Source organism: Schistosoma haematobium, chromosome 4 (genome assembly GCF_000699445.3).
Source record: "Schistosoma haematobium chromosome 4, whole genome shotgun sequence".
Lineage (NCBI taxonomy): Eukaryota > Metazoa > Platyhelminthes > Trematoda > Strigeidida > Schistosomatidae > Schistosoma > Schistosoma haematobium.
Genome location: NC_067199.1, coordinates 5232266 through 5255209, shown reverse-complemented (window position 1 = coordinate 5255209; position 22944 = coordinate 5232266). Strand labels below are relative to the sequence as shown.

General features: G+C 34.4%; 2 protein-coding genes across 10 annotated transcripts; both read left to right on the top strand.

The window, feature by feature from the left end:
• The first annotated feature begins 244 nt into the window (after window positions 1-244).
• Window positions 245-15707, top strand: SCUBE2_1 (Signal peptide, CUB and EGF-like domain-containing protein 2). 6 transcript variants are annotated; one of them, XM_051219297.1, is made up of 9 exons: window positions 245-365; window positions 412-502; window positions 540-663; window positions 699-1023; window positions 2423-2545; window positions 3875-4028; window positions 6131-6434; window positions 10484-10638; window positions 14977-15707. In XM_051219297.1, the coding sequence occupies exons 1-9, from the start codon at window positions 266-268 to the stop codon at window positions 15434-15436; spliced, it is 1836 nt and encodes a 611-aa protein (XP_051066021.1). In that variant the 5' UTR covers window positions 245-265; the 3' UTR covers window positions 15437-15707. The 6 variants fall into 6 exon arrangements, with proteins under 6 accessions (XP_051066021.1, XP_051066025.1, XP_051066024.1 ...); XM_051219300.1 differs by having other exon boundaries at window positions 245-311; window positions 346-502; window positions 14977-15703; XM_051219295.1 differs by having other exon boundaries at window positions 245-311; window positions 346-502; window positions 6131-6443; window positions 14977-15703.
• Window positions 15708-21306: 5599 nt separating this feature from the next.
• Window positions 21307-22026, top strand: NAA10_1 (N-alpha-acetyltransferase 10). Of its 4 annotated transcripts, none has more exons than XM_051219293.1 (5): window positions 21307-21364; window positions 21400-21557; window positions 21598-21796; window positions 21832-21916; window positions 21949-22026. In XM_051219293.1, the coding sequence occupies exons 2-5, from the start codon at window positions 21479-21481 to the stop codon at window positions 22000-22002; spliced, it is 417 nt and encodes a 138-aa protein (XP_051066017.1). In that variant the 5' UTR covers window positions 21307-21364; window positions 21400-21478; the 3' UTR covers window positions 22003-22026. The 4 variants fall into 4 exon arrangements, with proteins under 4 accessions (XP_051066017.1, XP_051066019.1, XP_051066018.1 ...); XM_051219294.1 differs by having other exon boundaries at window positions 21590-21724; XM_051219292.1 differs by having other exon boundaries at window positions 21590-21796; window positions 21834-21916.
• Window positions 22027-22944: the final 918 nt, after the last annotated feature.

Here is a 22944-nt window from a genome sequence, read left to right as displayed (position 1 = left end):
CACTTGCTACTGCAGGTGCGTTACAGTGGCTTGTGAGCAGAAAATAAGTGTAGATAGATAAATTCCATTAATATGAAATAATGAGCTTATTTGCAGTACCGATCCAATGAACAAAAAAGAGAGGCATTAAAAGATTGTGTAAATTGTGCTTCTTTCGGCTGGTAAAAATTAGTTATCCATGTCCGACCAAATTGTTTATACCAATCAATAGAAACAGTTTGTATAAGCGGTATGTTTGCAAGTTGTTATATGATATCGCTAGTTTATGGATATTGGACATTTAGTGTCTTTGGTTATTTTATTGTCATTTAGTAAGCAGATTTTTATCTTTGAACCCAAATTCAGTTTTCGAAAATGCTTCGCAAGTAGACGGATATGCAACACTATTCTTAAAGTTTGTTAACATTACAGTGAGTTCGTCAAGTGGACATTGCAACTCTTTCTCAAGACCAGATTACTGTGATTTGTACTTTAAAATTTGCATAGGTGATCAAAATTCGAGGTAGTTTCCATTTTTTAGATTACTTAGAATCGAACAGGGGGTGCAACATTTTAGATATGAGAACACCGAAATCTTCTTTAATGAACCAGAATTCTATATCTTTTGGTGATTTAATAGACTATATACCAAACCCACTGTCCAGAATAATAGACAAACTTCCGGTAACATTCATATATTTTGGTTAAACAACTTACAGTCTAAATTGTACTTGAAGATCGAAGTTTGGGATGCAGATTATTCGTTTTCTGATTTAGATGACCATTTGACAACATTTGAGGATAATGCATACATGTACACTGTGTATCCATTTGAAACTGGTGGTTCATTACTCCTTTCTTCCTACCGTTATCATAAAATATCTCGAAATATAACGCAAGATTACATAAATATGTATGTAGCAGTTTGGGCTGTTTGTAATCGTGGCAGCTATGGAAGTGACTGTAGCGTCAACTGCGTCCCACAAAAAAGAGTACGGCACTATGGTTGTGATATTTTAACAGGTGCAAAGGTGTGTATTCCTGGTAAGTTCATCCATATGAAGAAATTCCATAAATACGATAATGGGGTTGTTAATTTAAATGCACTCCTCAGAAAGGACCAGTGTGAAACATTTTATTAAAGACATTCAGATTGCTTCCATTCATTACTAGTTAGGCTAAACTATCAGTAAAGTTTTAACCCCAAAAGGTTACAGCATGTTCTGTTCTTGATTTTGATTTATTAATAAATCATGTATCTTGAGCAGGCTTACCTAAAAGGATATTTGCCCATGACGATGTATTGCCTTTGAGAACACATCGCTCACCACCTGAAAGTTATCCTGAATCGGAAATCTTTTGATGTCTGTATGAGTTTCACCTCAAAACTGTGTCTGTAAGAACTTTCGAGGGTCAACAATATTATGTCAGGTTTTAAATGTTCTCGGATCATCATTCTACTGACTCTTTAAGGTATTGCAAGACGATTATTAGCTTAGTTAGATATTAGTGTCAGTACAAGTTTAGTTTTAGGAGCTCTAAGTATATTAATGAACATTTATGATTTTATTAAGTCTTGTGGAATCGTGTTTAATCATGTTAAACCTCCAAGAGGTTCTTAAACCTTTAATATCTCTGGAGTGACTTCAGCTTAGATAACCGAACAACTAGATGTTAATAGGGTTTAATAAGCAACACACATTCAAGTCTTTACGTAGATTATCTCTGAATATCCGACGTAATCTCCGTATATTTATCTTATTTGATAAAACTCCACCCTTAAGATTAAAAATATCTCATCCCCTCATAATTTTATTCCCAGATGAAACGAACTTTAGAAGTTGCTCCAAAACATTGGTATTATTTTTAATTTTAACCCACTACTTTATCCAACGCATGTACTGTTAGTGATAGTTCCTCCGTTTGTCTGCGGTTTTTGTTAACAGATGCCACCTAGAAAAGGAGATTTCCATCCTACAACAAAGCAACTGGCTAGGCCTTATAGTTACTTGTTCGGTTTGAATATTGCACGGACACAGATGCACTATATGTGTTTACTGTCTCATGCTCAAAAATAAATAAACCGATCTCTAAATGGATTTTGGTGAAATGTGGTCTTTATAAGCTACATTCATAAGTCCCGTACTTTCATTTCTAGATATTTTTACGAACTGTCGGCGTATAAATCACAAATACTTATGTTAACGACAAGTTATATTTTATCAAGCATGAAGCATATTTGAGATTTAAAGTTTGACCCATGGTCAGCAAGTTAATGACAACCCGTCGGAACAGGTGTAGTGAAAATTATATATGCCTTGTTTGATTCTCATGGTTTTACTAATATAACTATGAAGTAGAGTTGAGGTTTAGAAAAATCATTAATTGGCAAGATTTAGTCAGCAGTATTTATTTTCACTTTTCTTCTAATCTGAAAAACTAGGGTGGTTTGGTGATGAATGTAACAAAGTTGATCACTGTGGTATATTAACACCATGTGGCCCCATGGGAACGTGTACTAATACTCATGTTGGATACACTTGCTCCTGTAAACATAATTTTACAGGTATGTTATCAAATTCTAATAAAAGCACTCCTAAAATTTATGACCATAAATAGTGAGCTGTTTTAAGAGACCAAAATCTTCGACTGCCCCAAAATACCAATTTGCGTGGTTAAATGATTATATTTGGCTATTTATAATGCTTTTTGTGATTAGTTCTGCAAATTTTCTCGCCACTTTTCCCATCATTAAGTCTCAATGTCTTAAAACTTGAAATGTAACAGATTATAGAGCACAGTTTTTCTTGGATAGTGATTAGTTTTACCAAAAGCAATGCAGCGTCTTAGGAGTAAACAGTCTTTATACTTCTAGACATAATTTACCCTTAAAATATTCCGCCCGATCAAGTTACGAACAGAACAAATTTGAACACATTATTTATTTGTTTACAAGAACCAAGTTTATCATCCATTTAAATTGTAGGCGTTAAGTCAACATGATCAATCAATTAGCCATTAATTCTTTGAGGTCTGTGGGATATATCAGCTTTATACATAATTTAAAACAGATGTTGCCACTTTTTGGCTAAGTCTCGTTTGATTTATCACAATGAGATTTGATTACAGAGCCAGATGGTGACAAGATTATTGTTGGTTGAAAAAAAGCAAATTATTTTCCATTCCACAATCTTCTTAAACCTAGAAAGTGTAACAGCATATTTCAAGAATTCGCCACAACTATGTCAGGGTAAAATAAATTTGAATGTTTGCTTATAGGCTTTTGAAGTTTAATAAAAGAAGATTACTATCGATAAGTTGTTCGTCTGATACTAGTGAATATCTAAGTCTCATACTGATTTGCCTGAAATAAATTTTCATTTAGTGGGACCATAGACGTTTTAATTCCTGGTCAATTACTGTCGTTTGCCACGTCCACATCCAATGAGATAAGTCTTCTTATAATCACATCAAGTTACAATAGTCATACGTGTTTTCATCCATATTTGGTTATCACCTGGTGAATAACCATACGTTTTCTAGTTGTTATCTATAAGGAACGAGACATCGACAACTACAACAGTTATGTAATATGGCCAAGTGGTACATTTACACCAGTACATTGTCTCATATTTTTGTTTTCTCATTTATTCGCCTTTCTATTTTACTTCTGTTAACTTCAATTTCGTGAAGCATTCCATTGTCACATTGTTTTATCATCTACAAGCGTGTTATGTTTTAGGTCAATCTTTATACTACACAAATTGCTTCGTTCATAAGAAACGTCATTTAACATATAGTTTGTTTCTTAGTGTAACGGCTAGATAGTGAATGACTACGACAATAAGTTTCCGGAAGTGGTTAAGTTAGAAAAGTTTTCATTTCTTCTTTTCAGGACCACATTGTTCAGAACCCCCGAATCAATGCAGTCCATTACAAGATTTTTGTCAAAATGGATTTTGCTTACTAAAGTATCTTGATGAAGGAAACAGGAGTTTATCCAATCCAATTCCATACTGTGCTTGTATACCTGGGTTTACAGGCAAATGGTAATCCAGACTGATTAAATTTAAATGTATAAAAATATGCTTGTAATGTGTATTGAATATAATGTTAATAATATATTAAATTTAAACACTAATTTCAACAGATTGCATATAAGTTATGGAATTAGAATTTCGATAAGCTTTCTTCGAAAGCTAGACTCGTGTAATTCTTTCTACTTCTTTAGACACTGACTGATAAAATGATAAAAATCACAAGGTCATTAACAACCGTTCATTTTACATAAGCACACTATCCAAGATGCTTTTTGGAACAAAATAGGTGGTTTCACATATGACGATTTATGTTTAAGGATGTCTGCCGTATTAACATTCGTGATTTAATTCTAATTCTTTTGCCATAAGTCTAGCCGAGGGTAGGGAGAGTCAGCTCTTCCTCTCAAAATGAGTATACAGCCACTCCCACAGAAGTCCTACTCACTGCCCTCTCGCACCAGTGGTATTGTTTACGAAATTGAGAGGATGGAAAGCAAATATCTCGCGCTTTAACCGGATTGATGGATATGGAGGATCCACCTAGGGAATTTTGAAAACCCTGATTCCAAACCGACGGTGCACATGGGCTCCAGTATCCTGAGGGAACAGATGGCGTATAAATCAATTGTTGGTAGCCGGCTACCATAGGACTGAATCTCCTGACGTTGCTCCTCTGCCTTGTGGATCAGACCTTTAGGTCGAAGGTTCAGTGTAAGGCCTTCTAAGAAAACCACCTGCTTCGGTTTGGGCACTCGGACAATATCACAGCCCACATACAAATCAAGTGACTTGTATGGCGCATGTGTATTCTGTGCCCCTTTGTACCAACATTTATGTATTCAAATCAATAAATAATTGCATGAGTCTAAACAGTAAGAACTAATTTAACCACGGTTGAAATTATGACGTGAAACGTGGAGCTGTCATTAAGGATAATATTTTTTGGATATAGCTTGACAGTAAAGATAATTTCAAACTACAAATACAAGTATTTTTAGTCGTATTTATTTAAAAAACTTGAAACGTCAACAGAATCTGATAGACTCAGTCTCAGGAATAAATCGCAATAATGCGATATCCAAAAACACTATCAAATTTAACCAACTTAAGTACTGGTTTGCAAATTTAAAAAGACCCCATATCCACCTTGCTAGTATGTACTGATTGGTACAATATCTAGTCCCAGGGCTTCCTGTTAGTGTTCTTAATCAAATGACATCATGTGAAAAGTATCACGCTTTTTCAACTCCTTTAGTTCGGAGTCAAGGGTGCAACTCAATCCATGGAACTAGATCGGCACTATAGACTAGATAAATACAACCTTGATAATTACTCAGTGATCAGTAGGTGTAAATATCTTAATCCTAGACAAGACCAGTAGTGTTCTAAAAAAGCTCAATGGCAGCGGTTTTGGCAACAGCAGCGAATTAAGAAAGTGTGAGTCTCGTGAATGACATCAAGTTCATTAAACTTGTCGACAAAGCCTGGTGAAGAGTGATGACTATCTCACTTCTAGACTCAAGGTTCCCTAACGATCGCTTTCAACTACCAAACATCAATTTAGAAAACCTTCAGGAATATTATCGCCTACACTACTTAAGCTCGCCTAATATACTCATGATAGGTTGGTACGATATCATGTGCTTATCGGTGACTAATTTGTAGAAGCAATTTATGGAGTTCTAGTGACAGACCGTAATCTAAGGTGTCCAAACATTTTGAGTGTGAAACATTTACCCACTAATCTCGCAGGAGATGGCTGCAGAGTGTCACCGATCGGTTGATGGTAGCGATGTAGACCATGAGGTACTGGATCGGTGGTCTAAAGGTTAAACGTTTACGACGAATCCTGAAGGTCCTGGGTTGGACCTCTGATTGGGTCGTGGGTCCACACTACTGAGGACTCACGTGCTAGGACGGGAAAGTTGCCCAGTGCTTTCTGGTTTAGTTGGTTGCTCAAACCAGAACACCCTATGATTTAAACTATGGCGTTCAACAATTTTCACAATCTCCTACAATCGCATTTATTTGTTATCTTTCCTTCTTTCTGTTTCTCTCTCTGTTTCTTGATAATCCGTATTATACTAATGTTATTTTTATACTGTTAACAGGTGTGAATTGGATATAGATGAGTGTTCAATGAAACCGAATAATAATGGTAGCAACAAAAGTATTAATATCAACCACCATATAACATCATCTTGTAATGTAAATTCAATGTGCGAAAATCTCTATGGAAATTTTCGTTGTTTTTGTCAAAATCAGTGGACTGGTCTACGTTGTAACACACCTCCAACTTTATGGCCTGATCATTATAAACCCATGGTTAATTCAAATGGTTTACCTGACTTTATAAATTTTAAAAGAGTAAATTTATCAACCGTCTCATTAGAAAACAACAATGATGACGTAATAGTAAGAAAAGTAATATTTATTTTTAAAGCATTTAATTTTATTGTTAGTACGTGATTGCAGAGATTGTTGAATTACATTGAGACCACGATTTAAGTTAGAAAACTATCGGAAACTGCAGGCAGTAGATGACCGTTAAGGTCCATTACGGGACTCTTCAGCAGTAATCATCCACGACCCCGCTGCCAGGAATCGGTCCCGAAACTTTTGTTTGTGGGGTCGCGGATTCGTAATGCTAAGGAGTTCTGAACTGAGTCGAAACGGCTATCCAGTGCTTCCAGTTTTCAATAGTATTTCAACTTTCATCGGTTTATGATTTAAATGAAATTGAATTTTATCTTAAACTCCAATATGAATCTCGCAAGAGTAATACCAATTGTTTAATTGTTTGTAGTTAGTTTACTTCAAGTACTGATATCAGCTTAAGAACTATTGAAAATCTGTTGTATAATCCTCACTTAGAAGTTCTCGATAGTGGAAACTTACAACCACACTACAGAATGGAAAGTTTGAAAACTTTAAACTAGAGAGTCGAAAATGAATATTTCACGATTCGCGTTATAGTATGATCATTATATAACATCATCAAATGATAGCTATGAAATGGTGAAGAAGATTTGTATCTCAGATGGATGATTTTGATGGAGTTTTGTTCTCTGAGCTGGATGTTTTGGTCCAGCTCAGCGAACAAAATGCCAGCTGTCTCACAATTGATAAAGTGAAACTCTATCAGTCATAGTTCGGGAATAAAGTTCCTGTAGATTATTCTGAAAACTTATGGCTAGTGAGTAAAAGATTATCATGAAGTTAATTGGTTAATGAAGTTCGTACATTTTGAAGTTACTTTGTATCACAGAGTAATGTTAACTGTTTATATTGTGTTGAGACAATCATGAAGGTTTACTAGATAAAAAAGAAGTACTAGAAATTTAAAATATACCATTTCCTTAAAAATACTGGTGAGTTCAGAATGTTTTTAAGTACTTACCATTGGTAAAATATTGTACTTTCATCTGAACGTTATATCGGTTTGTTATTTTAACTTTTTATAATTTGCATTTTGTGTTTTATTTATGTGTCATTTTCTGCTACATTTAGCAATAAATTTGTATCTTAGAGTAAAAAAATGAAAAATGTGTGACAGATATGTTATTACCTGTGTAGTGACTTACTTTTATCACAAGAACACGATTGGTTTAATGAAAACAATTATTATTATTAAAACCAATTGTACCAGTGACTATTTTACTGTGCTCGTTTGTTTAACTGTGCTAAAGACAGCTATATTACTGCTCCATTATCTTTCGACTGTGACCTTGCACGGGTTCGGTTACGCTCGGTAACCACGCTTGTACTCCTTTGGCACGACCTCGGTATCCTTTCGATACCACGTGATCGCCAACAAATACATCTCGACTGCAGACATCAACTGCCTTTTGATGTTTGGCTTACGGAGGATCATATTGGTTAACTGGTACGTAGTCTTCTTGTAGTGGTGTTCATAGTCAACCGCGACTCGACTTCACGCTACATCTGTAAACTAATACTATGTCTATACTCAAATGCACTGAAAGATGGATATAGATTTTGTTAGCAAAATGTTAGTAACTGAAACTATTATATATCATCTGTAGTTGATATATTATCGAATTTTTATCATATACGCAATTTTCAAAAAGTTTGCTTTCATTGTTCCCTAACATTGATATTGTTGGACTCATTGGAATATATTAGGTTATTACTTGATTATTACTTACTCAAATAATGGGATATTATTCGATATAGTTGAATAAAAAACAATGTACTTACAAGAAAACTGTTATACTAGTAGTCTGAGTCAACTAGAAAACCTATCTATTTTAAGAACTTTAGTAAATGAAAGTTATTTTCCAGAGATATAGTTAAATTGAATACATATCTTTTCATTGAATCTATGTAGTATGTTGTTTTTTAAATCGAACCTACGATAATCTTACTGAAAAATTATGAAATTGAAGACGGTTTTCTGATTATAAGACAGATTTATGTTAGATTATAAATAAATCACCTGTTATCTTCATCATTTATTTAGACTTTATAAAAGTCTATTGAAACCCTTTTAATTTATCTATCTAATTTATTACTTTAATTCCTGTTATCCAAACTGAAGAAAAGAAGTTAAAAGTATGTATTAGTGAATATCAATTACGTTTACCATAAAATCTTTTAGCTAAAAAACTTATCAGTAATAAGTTCTATACTAATCTTGAATTCTTACAAGATATTGACTTTAAATTTTTATCAGAAGGGGTTTTGTGGAGATTTTAGAAATTTCAATGGTTGAAATCATGAGTCATTTGAAGCTAGACCATCATGGGAAATATGGAAGCACTGAACGGCCGTTTCGTTCTAGTATGGGACTCCTCAGCAGTGCGCGTCCATGATCCTGCCTCCCTCGAGATTTGAACCCAGGACCTACCAGTCTCACTCGCCAGCACTTAACCATTAGACCACTGAGCCGGCCGGAATCCAACGGTGTTAATGTCTAACTTCAACCAATCCATGGTGGTTTAGCTTCAATTGACTCATGATTTCAATTAGTTTAAACTTTTACTTTTTCTCGCGAAAGTATGGTTTAAGGACGAACTTGAAAAAAAACAGCGACAAACTTTTAACCGGTTTATAGCCAACCAGTAAACAATCTTTGTAATGACAATAATTTATGGAAAGCAAACAACAATAATATTTATAATTGTTAATCAATTTTACATATCTACTGAGTCTATTAATGTATTTCGCACGTTATTCTGCTTTTAAATTGTAAAACACTACACATAAATTCGTCCTTACAAATACGAATTAGCTGACCTCTCAAAGGAACTCGGCTTTCACTTGATGGCGAAACTCTGGAAGATGTGAAATCCTTCACGTACCTGGGAGGCATCATCGATGAACAAAGAGGACCAAATTTAGACGTAAAGGCGAAGATTGGCAAAGAAAGGGCCTCATTCCTACAATTGAAGAATACATGGAACTCAAAACAACTTTCAACTTTCAGTATCAAAGTCACAATCTTCAATATGGACATCAACACAGTTCTACTATACGGAGCTGAAACTTGGAGAACTGCAGCAACCATCATCAAGAAGGTACGAGTATTTATAAATAATTGACAACGCAAGATACTCAACATCCATTAGCTGGATACCATCAGTAACAGCCTTCTCTAGGAGAGAACAAACCAGCTTCCAGCTGAAGAAGAAATTAGGAAAATACGATGGAAATGGATAGGACATACATTACGCAAATCATCAAACTGCATCACGAGACAAGCACTAACTTGGAATCCTGAAGGGAAGCGGAAAAGAGGAAGGCCAAAGAACACATTAGGTCGGGAAATAGAAGCAGATATGAAAAGGGTGAACAAAAACCGGAAGGAGCTGGAATGGATTGCTTGGGACAGTGTTGGATGGAGTGTGCTGGTGGGCGGCCTATGCTCCACCACGAGGAGTAACAGACGTAAATTTAACTAAAAACTAACGTCTCAGACCCTTGTGAAGACCCTAATAGATTTTTCTAACAGAATAAAATTAAGTACTTGGAGTGTGGTTTAAGAGTTTAGGTTTGGAGTTTTTATCAATAAGTGACATTAGCTATAATGAAAAACTCTGTACGGACAAACGGATGGATAAATTTGGGGAAATCAAAGAGGTATTATCTAATTAGTTTGCCTATAACATATATAGTACTATCAAGTTAAGATTTGTTTTATGATTATGTTGAGGTTCAGAATTTAAGGATAGTGTTTATTTATCTTTTATGTGTTACCTAGAGACAGAACTTAAAATTTTATATTGTTCACTATCATCATTGTTATTCGGTTATGGCAAAAAAGTAATTGTCCACAATCATTTTAAATATTTTAAGGTATATAGAAAGATATTTCTTCTAGTTGTTATAAATGATATTTGAATTTTGTACAAAGTCTAAAACTTACATCCTCAATTCTGATTGACCCATCCCGATAACTATTTCGCTCGCATATTTTTTCTGAAATATCTTTATCATCTTAGGTAATAGAAAAAGCAAATAATAGTTGGATATATGTGCTTATCAGCGTATTTATTGTTCTGTGTCTTATTTCATGTGGAATATTATATTATATTTGTTGGAGACAAAAACGTTTATGTGGTTTCTATAGAACGGGTTGGAATCGTGAACCTATAATGTAAGTCGATGCTATTATTCAATTGTTAATGAGGATTTCTAAAGTTTAAGTTTCATTTACGCTATACACACTTATTTGTTAAACGAGAACTAACATGGTTGCAACATTTAGGTAAAATATTTTGCCACGTCGTAAATGTTTGCTTGATTTTTTTTTAAAAAAATAGATAATGCATTGCTAGTGTTTTTTTCCATATGTATTTATATACCTCTCATTGATTTCCAGTCGTATTATCAACAATTCAAAATGAGTAATACAGAAGAAATAGTTGATATTCAATAACTCAAAATTAAAGTTTACTGAAAAGCTTTGAATGCTTATCGCAAACGAATCAGTGAATGAAAACACTTTTAGTGAAAAATTATCTTCTTAGCTTCATCATTCAATCCCTAGGCAACTGACAAATAATAAAGCTTAGATGACAAGAAAAAAGATAAAATAGTAAATTTTATGCATAATGAAAAGTTTCTAAACAGCTGTTCATACAATGTGAAATAGACGAGGTCTATAAGTCTACCAAGTGACTAAACAATAATCATTCTAACATAAAAGGAGCAGATTCAATGTTATCTATGAAACCAACTTGATGATGTGAATCACTTCATATCTGGCAGTCTAACAGCCTGTATTCATGTGTGTTTACTTTATTGTTGTCTAGTTGTAGATTGTCACTCGACCTGTCAATTACTTCGACTTCGACAGTTTAAGGACAATAAATAAGGGGACTTTCATAAGCATCAGTTTCGAGTCATAAAAAAAATACATAGAGATATGAAAACCAACTCAGCCCTAAAATCAATTGGAGGGTATGAAAAATTGGTCAACAATAAAATGATAGATTTATCTAGTACGATAAGAGCAATGAGTCATCTATCAACCTAATCTTTCCTGAAGAGAGCCTTTTCACCTCAGATTGTCAGGAGTTGAAGTCTAGTAAATCTCAGTAAAGTCGGGAGTTTTGCCTCACATGAAGATCTCCTTGATTATGGTTTCTAATACGAAGGTGAAGTTTTGACCACTAGTTGCTACAGTATAAAAAAATTAAATTACTAAAATCAGAATACTTTGATGAAGTCTTTACGTAGCAAAAAAAGGTATTTACACGACGAGTTCCTGTCAGTACTTCTTAAATGATTGCATCTTTGGGATATCACGAAATCAAAAAGGGTAAAGTCAAATTTCAACTTCTATATCAAACTATTGCTCTTTTATGGTGTAATTAACCACAGGAACAAAGTGAAATCTCTCAGGCTGCCGAAAATCAAGTGCACTAACCTGTGTTCTTTTCTTAGTTGCTCACTTAGCTATACTCCAAATATATACTGAAGATGAAGAGGAAAGATTTAAATATATTCTCTCCGAAATTGATTTAAACCATTTAACGACTATTGAAGCTACTGAGTTAGAAATCTCAGGCAAAGATTCTAAAATTAAAATCAAATGAATCGATATATTATTTTGAACGTCAGTAAACTGTAGTAGTTGAGCAATATTTAGCGTATGCCAAGTCACCATTCATCCTAGTTTCCTATGCTTATATAAATAGAGTTAAACTCAATTAAGTTCTCAGAAGATCTATAACAATTTTGAAATATTTGTTTCTTCACAAAAATATTAAATTTCTCAGCAACAATGTAAAACACAATCAATTAAATCCAAATGTTGTTTAAACATTTTTCGAGATCTCGCAAAATACTTTCTCTGTAAAAAAATCTATCTTTTCTAAACCAAATCAGATGAAAATAATAAAATATTTGTGATGTACTTATCCATTTACTTTGACTTCTAATTTAATCCATAATAAATTCGATCAGTCAACTATCATTTATAGTTTTACATTGTTTAATCCCTTCAATCAAGAATATATTGGGTTGCTAATTTGAAGCAATTTCTGTGGCAATTTGGAAGACTCTCCCGGTCGAGCATTCCATGTATCTAAGTAAATGGTTGCTCTGATTATCAGAAGAAACATCCGCCTCGTGACTTCCATAGGAACTCGACTTTCAACATGAGACATCATAACTCTTCTAAATGAAAGCCTTCTGACTCCCAGGGCAGAGTTTAAATGGTCTAAATAATTTTTTTCTGGTTAGCGTTTTTTTCTAGTGAATTCGTGTTCTACGGGATGGTGTGGCTAACCTCATGCCCAACCCTTCTCCTTTATCCCAGGTTAGAACCGACAATAGCCCTAGAGGGGCTCCAAGCTGAGTTTGCTAACTTGAAACTGAATATAAATGTCTTAAAGTTTATTTCATTCCTATCATACATACAACGTGTTTACTTTGCGTGTGTGTGTGTGTGTGTAATTATCTCTATGGAATCAAAACTATATTTTAGTCAGAACTTAATTAAAATTTAATAAATACACTTGACTATTAATGAGATATTGAATGAATTTAATGAATAATATTTTTCAAAAATAAAATAATTGTTTATTTATATTATATAAGAGTATTGATCAGAAGTGAATGTATATTATATATATATATATATATATATATATATATATATATATATATATATATATACGAATACAAGTTTTCAGTATTACTTGTCTATAACTGCTATAATTTTAGAATAATGAACAATTCAAATGTAAACAGAAATGGTGAAGTATACAATATTTTACAAATACGATCTATAATACATTTATAAACAGTCATAATAATAATAATGTTGTTGTTTTTTTGTAAAGAAAAAACTAGGTGTATTATGAATGGTGTACACTATTTGAAATACACTAATCATAACCATTTGACAATAGATATTATTACATAATATAAATGATTTACATGTTTGTTATTGAATGTTACATAGTTATTACTTAAATTGCAATTACAATTACATAATTCTATATCCTTTGCTATTTTCTAATGAATAATCCATTTGAACCCCAGGACCTACCGGTTTCACGCGCGAGCACTTAACCAACTAGACCACTGAGCCGGCATCCAACGATGTTGTTAATGTCTAACTTCCACCAATCCACAAAGTCGTGGATGTGCACTGTCAGGAAGGAGTCCCATACTAGGACGAAACGGTCGTTCAGTGCTTCCAAGTTTTCCATGGTGGTCTAGCTTCATTTGACTCATGATTTCAGCTAGTGAAATTTCTAGAATCTCCACAAAACCCCTTCTGAGAATAATTCATTTGTTTGCTTGTTTTTTGGTGAGACTATAATTTCTGAACGAACCAATTAGGTATAAGATAACAAATCTCGAATTTTGACGCGAAATTCACTCAATCATTTGGATAAATAGAGTTTTGGTATTATAGTTTATGTTAATTCATGATGAAAATCTTAAATCTAATTTCTAACTTAAATCATCAAGTGTAAATCATAGTTGTAATTCGTCACACAGGTTTATAACCTTTATTTGGTCCTGGTTATTAGGTGAACACTGTCAAGGTTAGTCTGGCGTCGCTCAAAGGTCGTCCATAAATTATAGTCTCACCGTATTTTTTTAAAAAAACGTTCCATGTATGTCAATAATTTGAAATAATTAAATTCAATAACTTATATACAACTAAGTAGAAAGATTTTTGTTTTGTTTAAATTTTTAGAATGAAGATTGTAGTCATTCCAATAGTTGAATTCATGAGTTGATCTAAGCTAGAACATTATTAAGGAGTCCTATACTAGGATGAAATAACCATCCAGTGCTTTCAAGTGTTCTATGGTGATTTAGCTTAAATTGACTCATGAATTCAACTATTGTTTAAGTTTATCAAGCAAAATAAATTCATGAAAAGAATAAAATCAATTAACCTTTATATATTCGCACCGCTAGCTAATATATTACCGATACATACAGTCCAGTCTCTTGATAAATCTAAATAAAGTGCGAACAATAAATTTGCATAATAACATGAACTCATTATATTAAAAGGCTTATTATCAGCTACAAACAGCTTAAATTTACGTTAATAGTATAATTATAGAAATTTTTATATACTGCAATCAATAAAGTTTAGTTCAAAGAGATATAAGAAACAAGAAAAAGAAACGACATATTCAGAATGATCATTAAGATTGACTAATAGGTCCTGGGTTCGAATCCCGCGGGGTGCGGGATCGTGGATGCGCACTGCTGAGGGGTCCTATACTAGGACGAAACGGCCGTCCAGTGCTTCCGTGTTTTCCATGGTGGTGTAGCTTCAATTGACTCATGATTTCAACCTGTGAAATTTCTAAAAATCTCCACAAAACCCATTCTGATAATATTTATATGTTATAGATGAGAAAGGGGCGAAGTTATAGATGATAATAAAGAGAAATTGAATCATAAAAAAATTGTTATATATACAATATATAGTCTATTTATCATTTTTATGTAGTTCCAAAGTACTATTTACTACAAAACCAACCTCTTCAAATTTAAATAATGAACCAACTATTCTATGTAATCAAACTCCACCAACACCACAAAGATCTATCACTAAACTAACATTTATACCCAGATACAATATACCAATACAATCTGAAAAATATCAATCAACAATTTATGATGAAATTCCTGATTGTTTTTTACAAGAAAAAACACAATTAACTACTAATATCCCAATAAGTAAATCTCAATTATCTATATATGAGCCATATAGTCAATTAGAATATGATACATTAGATATGACCATGGAAACAAAATATACAAATCATCATGAAATAATAAATAATAGTGATTATAATGATAATCATATTCATAAAATTACTTATCAAAATTCAAAAAATTTAAAACAAGAACAAGAATTAGTTAGAACAAATTGTATGTATCTTGAACCAAAACAACATCTATTTTAATATGAATGAATTAGGTGGTTATTAACTGTTGTATAACTTTGTTCCCCTATTCATTTATCATAATATAAAATGTATATTATTGTTGATAAGAAATATTTTGAACGAACTGATTTCATTATGATTATTTTATTTTACTTTTATATGTGAATATTTTTATCATCGTTTTTTCTTTTGTGTACCATTGATTTGTATCCGTTCTAAATGGATCATTCTTTAGATTGACTCATTCAATTTATTTTATATACTAAAAATACAATTATTGTTATATTCGTTTGTCGTTATTGTTGTGCCGCAAAAAAAAACGCTGATCATTTATACTCGGAACGAGGGACCTAGGCAATTCCCACGATGTGAAAGTAAGAACATAAAGACTGGTATAAGTGAAGATTTATTAGCCCCTCAAACACTATGACGACGACGAATCGAATATAGTATAAAATACACTGGTTTATATATTGATTGTACACTCATTTTGATGAATGATTAGGATTAAATCACATACTCAGTTATAACAAATCACTTACTGAGCATAGTTCATGTCAACTGAATACAAGAATATCTTATATTATACAGAAGAAAATATCATACTGGGAAAACAAATCAAATACTACACTGAATGATCCTCACGTGAAATCAAAACAGATGTCAATGTTGAATAAAACTCATCATGAGTAATTCAATCGAAAATTGACTTTTCTTTCCATTATATCAGTTATGACCATTTTTTTAATTTTTATGTAATAATGACATTTAAATTTGTTCACTTCAAATCCGAAGTTAGAACAATTACCCTGGTTATATAATATACTTTTTTTTATCAGGGTTTATCACTATTGAATTGTTCAGTATCTAACGCCATCTTGAAAAACAAACACAACTCGCATTTATAGTCTTATTGTGGATGTCTGCATTATATTCAAGACAGTTGACGTACATTGTTATAGTGTGAAGAATTTGTAGTTCCATTAGTTCCTATCAATACAATCCCTGTAGCTGAACTTGCAATAACCGAGAAGGTTTACATTAAACGTTTAACATTTGGAGAACGTCAGTAAAGTAATTGAGGGAACATGGTATATCTAGATCATTCAAACATGGTCACTCCATATCATCTCTTGATCTTGATATTAAATATATTATTCCATCTTCGGCCAAAATGAGTCCTTCAAAGGTTCATAAATGGCATGCTACTGAATGTCACGATAGGACGATTCAATTCAAGCAACGATATGACCTCGACATAACTTCTCAAATTATATATATATATATATATATATATATATATATATACATTACGATATTCGACCAGACCTAATATTATAGTAGCACAAATAATTGAATTAATACTGACTACCACTTAAACCCCATAACTTAACGCGTCGTAGTTTCGCCAATATTCTTATTTCTACTCTGATTTATATAGTCACTACTTGTAGCTACTATCTGGTAGTAAGAATTCACCAAGCATTCAGAAGCTCCATTTGGCTTCGCCACTAGGTGTGTCCCTTCTAGAATATAAGAGACTTGTGGGTGGCAAAAGTCTAAATCTATTACATGTATTTCTAGATCGATTGTCGCCGTCTTTTCTAGTTATCTTTCGGTTTATCCGTACCTGGATGATTTCCGTTATTATCTTGGTTACCTCCAGTACGGGGCAACCCCACTTCATTTGGTATCGAACCACCGTCGTGTTGGTTCTGGTGGGAGAGTAGTGTAGTGCTATTAGTTTATAACCACACGATCTTTGAAGCTGAACATATAATTACTGAGAAGATTTACATTCAATGTCTAAAACTAAAGAGAGGTCCAAGAATGGTGAACGGGGAACAGTAATGGAAATGTCATGACTCAACCATCTAAACGTAGTCACTCTGTATAGTCTCTTGGTTTTCACACCAAATATATTGCTCTCTTTACAGCCCAAATGTGTTCTTCAAGAGAGTGTAGTGTCAGATTGCTAATCATCACTACATAACAGGTCAGTATAGACAATGGTGTGAACTACATGTAAAACTTTATATATTAATTGGTCACATCATGACAAGTCTTCAGTTTTGGTATTGGCTCCAATAATATAAAAGCAAAGATGAATGCACTTATATCAGACTAGACCATAATTCAGCAGACATTCAAGTACTTTTTAAAGCACGAAATCCTTTTATTAACCTATCTTTGTGTAAATATTCACGACCTTATAGCCAAACATAGCAGGCTACTCCGTGGATATATTTTAAAACTCTTTCGAGTTGTCGTGCCTTCTATCGTTACTGCTTGGACATCTTGACAATTTATTCCAGTCTAGAACACACTTAGTTGACGTGACAACGCAAAATATATATCAACGGCAGTGCCTAAATATAAACGACTTGTAACCACCTCCTTTAGCTCAGGTCGGGATATTTATGGATGAAGCCACTGGAACTATCCTGAAATTAATCGCTTGTCAGACAGTACTTAACACTCTTATAGAAAGATCGCTTGTGGATGACAGACATTTATCCATCAAGGGAAAGGTCGAATATATTTTGCTGGATAATTAAAGGAACAGTTCGTGTTGTTTACGTTAACTTAGATAAGACCTACGACATTTTTTATTCAGTATTTTACTGCTGCTGCTGAAAACATTCAGATTCTAAATACCTATTCAGATGTGTAAAATACTTTCCACTTGGTCAGAGAATAAAAATAACGATTTATGTAAATGCTTTACCATGAAAATCAACATTTAACGGAGTATGTTGGGTTAAAAACGTGTTACATATTATCAAGTCTGTAATGTTACTTGATGCTAATGACATCAAAATGTTTTAAAATCAAGACACAGAAAATGAACTGTATAAATTTTCATTTTTCTGGCTTAAAGGCGAAAATGTGAGCAATGAAGTCAGTCCCCTATTGTTCCTCAGATAAATATCAGGATCTTGCTGAATTTACGAACGTGAAGATTAGTCCTAACGTGATTTGCATTCCTCAAACTCCTGCTGTTTCCTTACGCAAAAAAGGTACCATTTTTGATCCAAATAATCTATCTGCAGCTTAACCTTTGACAGATTACTTTAATAGTGTACCTTAGTTTCGCTCCGGTTTACTCTCCGGCCTACGAGTTTTCCACTTTGAGGCCAGTTTTAATATATTCCAACCTTTTTACTGCCTGTCTTATCAGCTTTCCCCTTTTTGCTTTTTTGTTTTACGACCGTAGACGTTTTCTAGAATCTGTCTAACTACTCACATTTCACCATAATCGTGACGAACTAATGTAAGCGACCTGGATGCCATTTTTCTCTCACCTGTGCACGCAGTGTGACAAATGCAAAGATTGGTTTCATGAAGCGCAGTAACTCCTTACAACATAATTAGTAAGTCAAATAGCAGGTAGGTATGTGTCGACTGCAACATGATCGCTGAGGATTGCTGAGCAATATCATCATTCACATAACAGGCCTGCGAAAAAAATTATCAGCAACCCCGAAAAAAAACAGTCCTGAAACAGGTAAACAAACGAAGTAAATAAGAGGACCTTCGACAACATGATTATCAACGGAACAAGCATCGACACTAGTGAGTTATACCGAAACTCAGCCCTACCATAACATCAACGATGTTAGACTGTTTCTGAAGATTTGTGTCCTTCAGCACGGGCACTCTAAATGCAACTGTGGTCCTCGAAAGTTCTGTAGGCTAACAGACTTCCACCGACAAGGTTAGAAGGGATCGAGTGTCTCCGTCGAAAAAAATTGAACATCCCAGTTCATGTAGTAAAAGCATCTAGTGATTTTGTTGTGCAATCTGCCGCTATGATGTCCCAACTAGTCAGCAAGGAGCGCGGGAATTCGAAACGCAGTCCGACTGTCAAATAAAAAGATCATCTGGGAAAATTGTCATGTTTTGAGGTTATTCTTTCATAACCATTAACCTTAAAGACAGTTCTGATCTTCTTCTCAATCTGCAAGACAAAAAAGATAGGATGATCTGATACGAGTCAAACAGATAACTCAAACTTCTCGAAATCGAGCCAATGGCGGCTACATGGCTTAGACGTAGAGGACGTTCTGACGGTCAGTCACTTGCTGAAATCAGAAGGGGGTTTAAGAATACTGCCTGACATACCATATTTTGAGTGCGGTCCCATCGGGAACATCCCTAAGTGACTTCGAAAGACGTTCTTTTGTCGTAGAAATATCGCTGTGCAGGGTGTTACAGGAAACACGGACCATGACTAATAAGACTATAACTTCCTAGCGTGGAAGTTTATAAAGCAGTCCCTGAAGCCTGAGAACATAATGATTCGACAAGTGGTGCTTGTAGCCAAGAAGGGTGTGGACACTAGACCTTTGTTAATGAAGATAGTCCTTTTATCTAAAACGTGGGCATTCTCGTAAATTACGAGCTAGGAGCTGGCAATATCCGGTCTTGATGGGTCTGTATGGTGCTCAGTGAAATTAGTTGACGCTTCGAGGCGTCTTGTTGGAGTCACCTATAGGGAACTTACTGCTGACACCAAGTACCGCAGTCGGATGCTACAAAGATTATCTCGCTCTATTTGCGTCAGATGCCCTCATATCCTGATTCTAGGAAGCATCCATCTTCCCAATGTCAACTTTGCTGAACACTCGTACATTAGAGGTAACAAGTCTACCGAGGATCGGTTCTTCAACCTCAATGAAGATTTGAGATCATTCGGAAATGTGTACACAACAAGTCACTAGAGAAACAGTCGGAAGCCGTCACGCTTAGACTAAACATTTACGAACGAAGAGTTCCTAATTAACAACCTCCAAATCCCGCCATACCCATGGAAAGACGTGATCATGTCGTCATAGCCTTTAATTTTATCGTCAAGATCAAGTTAAAACATTCTACTAGAAACATGCACTGAAATTTCGCATGTTACAATGTGTCTGCTTTGCAGAAAAACCTACAGAAGGTCTGTTGAGAAGTCTACCCTTAGCTTGATGTGGACGCTTACTAGACATTTTAACTGAACACGATCGTACGTGCTAAAAACCAATCTGTTTTACAAACGGTCCTCAAAAGTTACAATAAACGTATGGTTATAAGGAGGAGTGGTAATTCGCGAATGCTGAAACTTAGGAGGTACTACTTTAAGGAACACAAACGAACCAGTTAAAGCAACGCATAAAAGTAATTCAAGCAAGCAAGAAATCAATTCACGAAGACGCTTAGTGAAGAAAGACTTCAGTTTTATGTCAAGCTAATCAGTAAATTGGTCTCTAATCCGAAGAGTTTGTTTCGTCTTGCAGCCCCCATCCTTTGGCATGCCAAAACCAGAGTTTTCCAACTGCTAGATCCCAATGTTCCAGCCAACAACTATTGTGACGCTGCTGAGCTCCTGGTAGAACAGTGTTTTGAAACATTCCAACCATTCAATACTTACCATGTTGACGAGAGTTTCACCTGAAACTCGACAGGACACTCAGAAGTAAACCTGAGCGATAACTTGGCGCATCGAAAACCGAAGCACATAGACAGGGACTCTCCTCATGACCCAGATGTGGTCCATTCTGTTGTACCAAGGGGACGGGCTTCAATCTTCGCAACACCGTTTAGCAAGATGCTCTCACATTCACTAAGTTGTAGAACTATGGTCTTCTTCGTTATTGGTATTAGTTTAATAATAGACCTATTCCCAAAAGCGTATATTTGTCATCATGTGACTACCTAATCTACACGATCGTATGTAGAAGTTACATTATTGTCTACACTGACTCATCATATCGTAACAGTTAACAAATATGATACTCTGTGTTTCTTAAGGACACATTTAAGCTGAAGATAGGATGATATATTTAATGTGAATAAAGACTAATATTTCTACTTAGTTGATAGCACCTGTAAGGCCTCATAGTGCCGCTGTTCTTGATTTGTAGGTCACGTTACTTCGTGAAGATGAATGTTAGGAATGCTAGAGTAGGATGTAATTGCAATTTATATTTATCCCCTAGCCAACCGACTTGCTAAACATGAGAGATTGCAATCTAGATTGCTTGCCGGAAAACTATCAAATGAAGTACTATTTTTATCATGGTTTATCTTGGCCACAATTATCATATGTGGCAGAAACAGATAGTGGGGAGATTGTGGGCTATGTCTTGGCAAAAATGTAAGAAGTCGTTGTACATTAACTTTGGATAGGGAAGAAGATCCAGAAGACGTCCCTTATGGACATATTACTTCTTTGGCAGTCAAACGACCATATCGGCGATTAGGGATTGCTCAAACGCTGATGAATCTGGCATCAAGAGCTATGGTAGAAAATTTTCACGCTAGGTATGTCTCTCTTCACGTTCGGAAGAGTAATAGGGCTGCACTTACTCTCTACAAAAAAACTCTACACTTTGTGTAATTCCTACTTTGTTTCTGAGCAGTCTTTCCAGAGTATCAGATATAGAACCTAAATATTACGCCGATGGTGAGGATGCCTACGCTATGAAAAGGGACCTTAAGACATTATGGGACAAGGTAAATGGTTTTTCTCTTAACATCCCTTTTAGTATGGGCCTTCAGATGTTCCTTTCAAAGAATCGAAAAGCAAAAATACTCAATAAATATATCCCAATACTTTCTTATAATTGCTAGTTCTTATCATCTTTTGGCTTATGCGGTTTCATTCAAGCGATTGGTCACTGGTCGACAGAACTGCTGTTCATAAAAATGTATAAGAATATATGATTTTTTCAAAAACCCCAAACATGGAAATTTCATGACATTGTTTAGTTATAGATTATTGTAGTTGTAAGGCCATAAATGTATTGCATGGCTTTAATAGTTTGAGTTTATGTAGTATATCGCCAACTTGGATAACTACTTGTCCGAGCTATCTTAAATTTTTTCTAGCATAATAAAGTAACACAGTATCTATAACGGCGAGACTATAGTTTATGGACAAACCAGTCAAATTTAGGGTGACAGGTCTTGGATTTCGGTGTGAGATTCATTCATCCAATAGTCTAAATAGCGTCCTGTCATTTTAGCTGATATCAAATGTAAATCATAATTCTTACTTTTCATACTGCTAGCCCTAGTAAGTGGATATTCCCAAAGTCACTTTAGTGTCGTCCATAAATTATAGCTTCACTTCTATAACTACTTAAAAGGGTTCTCAATTTAGATAGTAGTTGGAGGTTTAAGTGAGATTTTGTAGTGGTTCTACAAGTTTTGAATTGTAGTGTGACTCGACCACTAAAGTGGGTATGTGTTAAAAATAAAATGATATAATCGTTTCTTAGCCTATTCACTTTTCTTTGATGATTTAGGAGAATTTAGGATTGAATCTTGACGGACAAAATCAGGAGCTTCATGTATCACTTGTTGTATCTGAGTTATTATGTATCTAGTGTTCTTGATAATTTTGGCGTGACATTGCGGATGTCAGTTTGTTGGTTTCTGTTGGTGCAAATGTGGAGTCTTAGGTATTGAGACCTTCCCCTTGTCGTTTGAATTTTCGTGTAGTGTAGTACTTATTCTGTCCAGAAAATACCGGGACTGAT

What these genes read in the sequence shown, in the direction of transcription:
- NAA10_1 (XM_051219294.1), top strand. Translation starts at nt 21,344, where the DNA reads ATGAATGTTAGGAATGCTAGA. An exon ending in GGCTATGTCTTGGCAAAAAT is followed by an intron (nt 21,558 to 21,589) that starts GTAAGAAGTCGT and finishes AACTTTGGATAG; the next exon opens with GGAAGAAGATCCAGAAGACG. An exon ending in TTAAGACATTATGGGACAAG is followed by an intron (nt 21,917 to 21,948) that starts GTAAATGGTTTT and finishes CATCCCTTTTAG; the next exon opens with TATGGGCCTTCAGATGTTCC.
- SCUBE2_1 (XM_051219295.1), top strand. Translation starts at nt 266, where the DNA reads ATGGATATTGGACATTTAGTGTCTTTGGTTATTTTATTGTCATTTA. An exon ending in CTGTAAACATAATTTTACAG is followed by an intron (nt 2,546 to 3,874) that starts GTATGTTATCAA and finishes TCTTCTTTTCAG; the next exon opens with GACCACATTGTTCAGAACCC. An exon ending in CCTGGGTTTACAGGCAAATG is followed by an intron (nt 4,029 to 6,130) that starts GTAATCCAGACT and finishes TACTGTTAACAG; the next exon opens with GTGTGAATTGGATATAGATG.